Below are 9,806 nucleotides of genomic sequence, written 5' to 3' on the forward strand. Positions count from 1 at the left end.
CTGGCACAAGCACAGGGAGACTGGTCCCTGAAGCATTCAGATCATGGAAGGGGAGGGGTGGTGCCAGGAGCCACCAACCAGGCAGGTGCTCTGACCAGGGCATGAAAGCACTGACCCCACCAGATTTTGATTATAACCTCAAAATGCTGTGATGAGGTGACCTCAGCCCAGGAAGCTCATGGCATGAGCTGGAGGGCTTGGGACAGAGAAAAAGACTGTGTTTCTACCTGGTCCTTCCTCATGGAATTTGAATCCCAGCTTTGACACTTCCTAGCTAACAACCTCAGGAAAATCAGGAGTTTTCTGTAAAACAGGACTTATGATGATGTCACTTACATCCATTCCCAAGCTACTGGGAGAACAAACAAATGAGGATGATCTCAGGTCTCCACATGCAAAAGCTATTGTTATTATTTAATACTTTATTCATTTAGCAAATGTTTATTGAGCACCTAATATGTATCAGGGACTCTGCTAAGCACTGGAGATAAAGATGCAAATAAGACTAACTAAGCCCTTGCCCTCAGGTTGGGGGGTAAGGATGATAAACAAATAAATTATGTAATTAAAAATGGTTGGGCTGGGGTTGTGGCTCAGTGGTAGAGCACTTGCCTCGCATGCATGCGGCACTGGGTTCAATCCTCAGCACCACATAAATCAATAAAATAAAGGTAAAAAATGGTAGAAAAGTCATAAAGGCCATACTTGAGCTGGGTGGTCAGAGAAGCCTCTGAGAAAGTCTGAACTTGAGCTGAGTTCTGAAGGTTAAGAAGGAGACAGCAAGGAGAGTGGTTGGAGAAGTTGTTCTGGGCAAAAGGGACAGAAAACACAAAGGCCCCGTGCGGAGCTGTTTATTGGTATCTTCTAATAGCACATTTGGGGATTTTTTTTTTCTTCCCTACAGCAAATCCAACCCATAGGACAGGACACTATCTTTCAGGGTGGGGCTACCTCCCACCCTGGGGAAAAAGCCCACTGGCCAACTTCAAGAGGCAACCCTGGCCTCTGCCTCCCACTTAACCAAAGTTCCCTCTCTTCCCACAACTCAACTGCCAGCTGCAGGGGAAGGGGCAGGACACGCCCAGAAAAAGACCAGGATTCCCCAGGAGGAAGCCCATGGGGCAGGCACTGAGCAGAGAGCAGGGTCTCCTTCAAATTGGTAAAGTCACCACTCCACAAAGCTGGCCCTGGCCTGATCCTCCCTGTCCTGCTTTCACCCTGCCACGTGGGCTTCAGCAAATTCCGCCATCTCCTTCAGCCTTAAGGTCCTCTTCTCTTTCTGTTCTGAAGCAGAAATTCTGCCTTAGTAAGAATCCCTTTTATCTAATTATCAATTTTAAAAAGCGCTTTGCCCTCCATGATCTTGTTTTGATCTTGGCAATTTTGTGAAGAAGCAGAGAGGGAATGAATTATTACTCCCATTTTATGGTGGGGAAAACTAAGATTCAGAGTAGTTAAGGACCTCCCTGAGTCTCACGACCAGTAAGTCCCAGAGAGAAGACCCCAAGCCTTATAGAATCACTTGCTGAGATTTCATCTCCAGAACCTGGGGAGGCCTCACCACCTGGTGAGGTTGCCCTTGAGTGGCAGGACTGCTCTCCTGCAGACAGGGCCAGAGGTGACCAGGGTGCCAAGCCATCAGGAGGAACTATAGGCCAGTGGGTCTCCCAGCAGTGGCAGAGTTCACGGGTAGCTTTTGTACCACTATTTGCTGCTCCAAGTTCCAGCAGGGCAAACCCCTCCCTGCAAAAGTATGGGAAAATCTCCCCAGGCTGGGAGGGCCTCTCAGAGCGACAGGGGTACCTCCCCTAATTCTGAGACAGTTCCCTCCCACCCCACCCCCACTCCCCACAGTACTAAGCACCGTCCCAGAGGTGCCTCAATATTTCTTCCAATAATCTTATAAGGTAGCGCTGTAGCATCTAGCCCAGAGCCTCCTGTGGAAAGCCTTTGGAAAGCCATGTTTCCCCACCTGGGATGGCCACCATATTGCCTGTCTCAGCAGCAGAGCATAAGACGGAAACCTCAGAATACTAGAGGATCCAGAAGGCTTCCTAGGTACCTAAACCCAGGCCAGGTCTGGGGCAGGGGCTGGCTGTCTGAGATGGGCAAACATTTCGAGGAGCTCAAGCTTTGCAGACTGGCCTGGCCAACAGAAAGAGCAAGGCACCAGCTCCCTGCAGGGAAGCTGAATTTCCATCTCCCTAAATCTGTCTAAATCGGGGGCCCTCAATGCCAGTCTGTCTGCCCCCACATGTGAACCATCTCTCAGACCAGTGTGTGCTCCAAGAGACCCAACTAGTTGGTTTCAACTCAATACCAGGCCCCAGGGTCAAGGCCGTAAGCCATGCTGAGGTCATCCTCACATAACTCACATAACCCATGGGTGGTCAACCAAGCACAGACTTCTCAGTGGCACTGGGCCCAGACCTCTGCACTTAAACATGGCCATCCTCAAACCTAAAGAGACACCCAGCTCTTCATGGCTCCTCTGAAACTCCCATCTTGCCTAGACTGCTCCTGAATTAAGTTTACTTTTGTAAAAACCAAAACCTTTTCATCTATGGCTGAAGTTTGTTCACTTGCTTTGGTGAGCATGTTCTCACTGTTCAGTTCTCCTGAGAAGGCGTAGTGTGGGGAGGAAGGAAAGTCACAGCTGTTCCCATTCTTCAGACAAGAAAACTAAGGCCCAGAGGGAATAAGTCGGTCTGCAGCCTCCTCCTGACCCTGTGATCTGTCATGTTTCTATCACTGTGTAAGTGCATCACAGAAAATGTGAGATATGTGAGTTTTCTTTTTAAAAGATCAATAAATCATTTGTCGTTTTGCTAATGGAGGGTAAATGAATATGAAGAGCACTTCCTCCTGCTGTGAAGCTGGCAACAATAGAAGCTGCCATTCACTGGGCACTCTGTGCCAGGCTCTGTGCTAAGTGCTTAGGATGCAACGTTTCATTGAATCTTATTTAATCATCACAACCCTGTGGAGTTGGCCTCCTCACCTGTGTCACAGAGGAGTATATAACTTGCCTAGATCACTCAGGAAAAGGTGAAGCCAGTATTCGAATCTAGGTGCTCCTTAGTTCAAAGCCATACCTGAATAGAGCTAGCAGCAGATTTTAAGTGAGGGAATGATCCCTGGCCAACGCCCCCTGTGCTTCCAAGCCTGGCGTGGGCTGCATCTGACCTGTGAATTTGCAGAGGCTGAGAAACACCTGTCCAGGGAACTAGAGACCCAGGGCCAAGGACTGCTTAGGGTGACCCTACTCTGGACCCGGAAGCCGGGGAACGATCAGAGAGCTGATACCTCCCCGTCGATGGGGCTCTCCCAATGCAGAACAAAAACACCTCTCCAAACTCTGCCTCATCACCCGGGTTTCTGCTGGGGGTGCCACTTGTACGTCAGGCAATGTAGAGAAACCACTTGGTGGAAGTTCAAACTCGCTAAGATGCGAGTTTGGGGCCCTCTGTGGAAGCCAACGCCACCCTGTCGAGACTGTCCCAGCTACAGAGCAAGCAGGCGTCTTTCTTCCTTGCATTAGACTTGTCTCTCATAAATAGCAACCCATTAGGAGAAGAGAGACTTCCAGCTGCCTGCGAGCTGCAATCTCCCAACCCCCTAGGGTCAGATCACCTGGCACTTCACTGAAATAAAAGGCCCCAAATCAATATCCCTTCATCACTCTTTGGAGGGGTAGGACATCACAGATCCAAGGGAGCAGAAGTGCTTTTCTCTGGGAAAAACAAACCCAGCCTGGCAGGAAGCTCTCTTGGCATTATAAGAATCCAGAGTGACAGTGCTAGAGAAGCCCAGCCTGGATCACAGCTTCTGCTGTCGGCACCCTGTGGGCTTGGCTCTGTGGAATGGGATTCTGCAGAAGCAATTCCACCGGCTACTCCCTGTGTCCCAGTAGGGATGTGTCTGACACAGGGGAGGACATCCAGTGCCCTCAGATCTGAATGCCAGGTCACTGAGTCCCTAATTCCTCTCAGAAGGGTTTTCCTCGTGGCCAGACTTTAGACCATGCCCCGCCCCCAGAGTGCGAACAGTGTAGACTCTTCCACCAGTGGAGACAGGTTCCTAGGACTGATGGGTGAGGCAGACGTAAGGGGAGGCAGAGGACAGGAGTGAGCCTAATGAGTCCTTACTTAGAACAGATGCCACCCTGCCCACACAGTAGCAGAGACAGGAGGTTGGGAATAGGAAATCCACGGAAAATTGAAAAGAACTTGTACGGCTCAGTGGCTCTCAGTAATTTCATCAACAAAGACCTCTTTGGTTAAACCCTGCGATTCATGGTATTCTCTCCACCAAATCACATCAAGCAATAAGCTGTTTGCCCAATTTGGCTCTGCAAAGGCGTGGCACTGCCCTGTGAGCTTCTGATGAGACGGAGGTAACAGAATCCACTCCCTGAGTGGGTATCAGTCCAACCCACACACAGACAGGGCACGTTTGCTTTAGCCTGCATTATCGGGCCCGGGGAATGTACAGGTACCTTCGGGCCTTCTGAAACACTGATGAGACCCTGTAGGAGTCGGGGTGTGGGCGTTACTTCCTGGAAAAAGAGGTCAAAAAAGGCAGGTGCAGGCGTCAGGGCAATCTCTAGAGGAAGGGCTGCTAAATAAATAAGCAGGGTGATGCGCAGCTGTCGGGCTGCACCCTCATGATGTGTTCCGAGCAGAGAGCTCAGGGGCTGTCCTGAGCGCCATCTTGCCCGCTGCTCTTTCCCACAAAGGTAAGAGAGGGGGACGCTGACGGCCATCCTTGGTCTACAGAGCAAGAAGTGGCCCTCCTGGATTTGCCCTGGAGCACTGCAGGAGCTGCGGGAGGCCAGCACCAGACCCTGTCTTCAGAACCCCGCCCCAGGTCTTCCCTCAAGCACCAGGTCACAGATCAGGGTCCTCAAGTTCGGACAAAGGGACTCACCTCTGCTAGATACAGCACACAGAATTTCAAGTCTTCTGAAGAACCTTTGAAGGAACAAAAATGAGGCTGGTGTTAGAACTGGCTGAAGAGTCTCGGCTGGGGCCAGTCACTGTCTCGCCCCCAAGGCTGTGTGTGCTGCTTCCGGGAGGAAGAGGGAGAAAGAGGCAGGCACAGGGAGCAGAGCCCACTAATAGCCAACCAGGGTGATGCACGGTTGTAAGTTGCCTATAAGTCAGTGTGAAATGATCCCCAGGAGAGGCACCCAGGAGCCCGCTCCGGGCACCAACAGCCAGGCACGAGAAGCTGTGATCGGTCCCAGGAGGCCTCCTCCTTTCTGGGATCCCTGCTATGAGGGGTGTGGAGGCAGCACACATCTGGGTTTTCCTTGGCTATTTTGAAACTCAACAAGGAGCCATTTGGGACCTGGAGGGAAGGAGCTTGTTTCCCACCAAGAAACGCAGGGGCCAAGGAAGGGCAGTCCCCAGTCATGGGCTTTCCAAGCAGGTTTTTCTGGAACCTCCTCACTCCTGGTGGAGGATCCCAAATCAACCACTTCCCAACCTCTGCACCTGCAAAGTGCGGGGAGGGACTGTCAGTCATTCCATTCTCCTCCAGCAGAGGAGCTAAGGCACAAGCCCAGGCACCCGCAGGTGACTTGAAGCTGTTGACAAGGGCATCCTGGAGGAGGACCTGTCTAAGCTAGAACTCAAGATGGGAAGGTGGGAACAGCTTGAGCAAGGGTGTGGACAGGGAGAAGCACCCGCTGTGCTCAGGAGACAGTGCAGAGGAGAAGCCCTGCCACCTCCTGCAGGACACCTGCCCTGGGTCACCCCTTAGGGCCTGGCAGCACTCCCCATCGGGACACTTGTCTGAACACAGGCCGGGGTGGTTGGAAACTCCCTACACTTTAAGCAATCGACCTCAGTGGCAAGCTGTCATTGTTGAGGGAAGCAACCACACAGCAGGTGTAACATCAACACTTAAAGCACCAGAGATCTTGAGTGTGATGGTGCTGTGGTCCAACTGCGGCTTCAAATGCTTTCCGCACATCAGCTCAAGAGCAGGGGTAGCTCAGCAGCAGAGTGCTTGCCTGCCATGTATCGGTTCACCCTGGCAGCCACTCCACGAGGCAGGGCTCCTGCGAGAACACCAAGGTAGCAAAGGGAAGAGCTGAGGTTCGGCTCAGCGCCTGGTCCATATTGCAAATGCTGGGCACAAAGCAGACCCTTTAACATGCACTTGATGCAAAGAAATTGTCAAAGAACCCAAAATTTGTCACAAAGAAAAGACAGCAAGGTAAAAATAGGAAGTGTGGGTCAAGCCAACTGCTGAGCAAAGCAGAGAGTGGGGCGCTGGTGGGTGTAGGTCAGGGCCCCTCCAAGCAGGAATAGGGGCAGTTCCCTGGGCCAGAATCTCCCAAGGGCCAGAGGCAGACAAAAACAGCCCCAGGGAAATGGGGTCTACTTCAGACTAAGAATCAATCTGCATACTTCTCCCGGCTGGAGACAGGTTGGGGAAGAGGCCGCCCTGCCTAAGAAATCACCATGTTGAAGGAAACTGATTCCAAAGCCTCTGCTGGTTCCTTGTGTTGCGGGAGGTGAAGACAAAAGGAGGTGGTTTCTTGCTTTTAAGAAAACACGGTAGGACACCACCTCCTTGACTTTCCAGAAGCAGGCCCTAGTGCCAAGGAAGAACCAAAGAGATCTACAGAGGAAAATAACAGAAATTCGGGTTTTCGATGCTGTCCGTGAGGAGAGAAGGCTCCCCAAGGAAGAGGAGAACCCAGGACGTGAAAGACACGGGGAGACAGGAGGGAGGCTGGGGGCCCACCAGGAGACCAGGACGGGTGGCCCTGCCGACTCTGCTGTGGTGCCAGCCCCTGCCTGCCCTGACCCCACCGCATGACTGCAAACTTCTGTTGGAATCCGCATCACGTCGCAGCCGGGTGCTGGCAGCTCTGTGACAGAAGGATGGAATGGGGGCAGCACTCAGCATGATTCAGAGCATCATAAAAGAACAACAAACCAAGGGAGCCGAGGGTGCCAGGGAGGAGCTGCTGTGGCTGCGGAAAAGCAGGGGTAGGGGAACTGACCCAAAAGAGAGCCTCGGGCGATGGTTTGGATCTGGAATGTCCCCAAAAGCCCATGTGTTGGACAGAGTCCCCAATACAGCAAGGTTCAGAGGCGGGGCTTTTAGGCAATGACTGGATCACTGGTGAGGACTCTAAAGTCGTCAGTGGATTAATCCATTAATCCACTGAGAGCTTCCCAGTTGGAGGAAGTAGGTCACATTGAGGGTGTGCCCTGGAAGCATTGAGCTTCTCCCCAGCCCCTTCCTCTCTCTGCCTGGCTGCCTTCATCTGAGCAGCTCACCTCTGCCACACCTCCCACCATGATGTTCTGCCTCACCTCAGGCCCAGAGCAATGGAGTCAGCCAACCATGGACAAAATCCTCTAAAACCATGAGCCAAAATAAATCCTTCCTCCTCTAAGTTGTTCTTGTCAGGTATTTTGGTCACAGCAACAAAAAGCTAACATGCTTCCCTCCTGGAACATTAAGACTGGGGCTAGTGTAGAAAAGAGACACGGAGGCAGCATGCCTTGGGGTCTCCCTGGATATACTCTAACTGCCTCCACCATTTTGAAACTCAATGGGGAGCCATTGACAGTTCCAGAATGGGTCTCACTTCCCACAAAGGAATGCATAGACCATGCAGGGCAGATCTCTAAACATGGACTGAGTGGAGCCTAGGGGAGGCTTCCTGGCCCAGGTCTGACTCCTCTGTTTTTTTTCCCAGAGACCTTTCATGCCCAGTCTGAAAACCCAACTCAACCTTTCACCAAATCCTCTCCACCCTCTGAAGCAAGCCAGGAAGGCTGCTGTCTCCATTCCCCAGATACAAAGAATGAGGCCCAGGGAGGGGAAACAACTTGTGTAAGGCACAGTGAGTCAGTGGCAGAGCTGAGATTTGACAGCCACCTCCAAAGCCTGACTGCTGTGTCACCCTTATACTCTGCCTCGGGTCTACTCATCTGTCATTCCACCAGGCTAGGAGTTCCAGACAGGGACTTGCCTCTTCCTCTGCACTGGTCCCTGTGGCGAGCACCAAGGTGGGCCCTGAGGGCAGCTCAGCAAAGGTCAACCGAGATTTAACTCCAAGTACTCCAGCAGCTGGGACCTGAGCCGCTGAGATCCCAAGTGAGAACCTGTCTCCCCAAGGTGGCTGGAGAGCCTGTGAGTCAGCTGGACATTTCCAGGCCGCGTCTGAGAGACCAGGGCAGGCCAGGAAGATACACTGTGGGCGTGATGCTGGCCGCCTGGGAGGCAGCAACACAAAGAGTAGCAAAGCCAGCGGGCAGGAGAGGCAGGAAGAGACCACAATGGGCCCCGGCTGACCGGAGATGTCCCAATTGTTAGCTCCAGCTCTCCGCCTGTTCCCATTACACTGCCATTCAGGCCTGCTGAAGCTTGGGGGAAGCTGGGCAGGAGGCAGGCAGGCTTGAAGAGCCCACCAGCTGCGAGCCACAGGGGAGGGGCACCCCAGCCCCCAAACCGCAGAAGTACTTCTGGTCTCCTTTTAGTCCCCCAACAGGCAATTCATATGCACCCATGACAACCCATGCCCTGTGCTAGTCCCTGGAGTGTGCCTGGCCAGCAGGGGTGAGGGCTCCGCAGGCCAGTCACAGGGAGTCCTGGTCCCTAGGGTGGGATGGATTCTCCCCTGCCAGGGAACAGCCTTTTCCAGCCCCAGACTGCAGGAAAAGCTAGATGCACCTCTTCTTTACCATCTTCTTTGCCCCAAATAGAACTCTGCATATATATCAGTTTGAAAGAGACAACAAGAAACTTAGGAGCTTCGGGTGGTAAGCAATGTCAGTCAGAGATGGTGGTGTCCCCGGAGGCTCTAGCTGAGGCCCCACTCAGGTTCCTGCTACGCCACGAGTCTCTGGGGGCACCGGGCAGGAGGGCAGGAAATCAGGTGCCAGGGCTCAGAACATCAGGTCCTACAGCTCCGACCTGATCAAAGTAGGAGGAGGCACTGGACCTCGGTGAACCCCCAGACCCGTCTGGGGGATGAGGGGGCGGGCGGGGCGCCCCAGGGCTCCTCTGCTGCCTAGAAAGCAGTCTGAGCACCGGCACGTCGCCCTCCGTGCCCAGCATCGGGGAGCCTTTTCCTTCACTCTCAAAGGCTTCGAGGTTCGCCAAAGGCGGCCCCAAACCATGTCAGGCCTGAGGTCTGCCAGCAAATCCAGGGCAGGCGCATCCTCTCCCAGGCCAGCCCCACAGCTCTGATGTCCCTGGTCATCTCAGGCATGCTGCCTTGGCCACGCTCACTCCTCGGCCCTCTGCAGGCAGAAGTCTCCAGCCCAAGGAGGCCACACCTGCACAAGGCGGTGGCTCGCACGCAGCTCAGCATCTGGAGAGCTCCCCCGCCACCGGCCAGGCCCCCTCCACCCTCCTTGACTGTGTGACCCTGTGAGCCTCGGAGCTCACCCTGCCTCTAACTTCAAATCTTGGGTCTGGGGGCTCCAGGAGGGGAAAACCAACAACTCCCAGTCCCGGGCCCCCAGGGGTGGACACAAGGCAGCACGGACACTGTCCAGCTTCTCCCAGCAACCACGGGGGTTCCGTCAGAGGGTGTCAGAACTGGAAGGGATCACAGAAGTCTGGCCCAACCCTTGTTTCATAGCCAGAGAAGCTGATCGCAGAAACGGGAAAGAGCCAGCCAAGGTGGCAGCACATAAGCAGCAAAGCCAGACCCCAAGCTCCAGCTCCGCGCCCTCTCTGCCCACCCGGCCTCCACCCAGAGCCCAGCCAGCCAGAGTCCCCTTCTCTTCCCTCCCTCCTTTTATCAGGAAGCTGAGCAAAGAAGGGCC

The 9,806-nt window shown here is 53.6% G+C and overlaps 1 protein-coding gene across 4 annotated transcripts in view; it reads right to left on the bottom strand.

Annotated features, from left to right (window-relative positions):
- Rgs3 (regulator of G protein signaling 3) overlaps positions 1-9,806 on the bottom strand; it is a 118,364-nt gene that overhangs the window by 56,116 nt on the left and 52,442 nt on the right. For all 4 annotated transcript variants that reach the window (XM_047524112.1, XM_047524113.1, XM_047524114.1 and 1 more), the window contains one exon: positions 4,930-4,973. In XM_047524112.1, the coding sequence (XP_047380068.1) occupies positions 4,930-4,973 (44 nt within the window). The remainder of the gene's footprint in view (positions 1-4,929; positions 4,974-9,806) is intronic.

This window comes from Sciurus carolinensis, chromosome 14 (assembly GCF_902686445.1).
Source record: "Sciurus carolinensis chromosome 14, mSciCar1.2, whole genome shotgun sequence".
Classification (NCBI taxonomy): domain Eukaryota; kingdom Metazoa; phylum Chordata; class Mammalia; order Rodentia; family Sciuridae; genus Sciurus; species Sciurus carolinensis.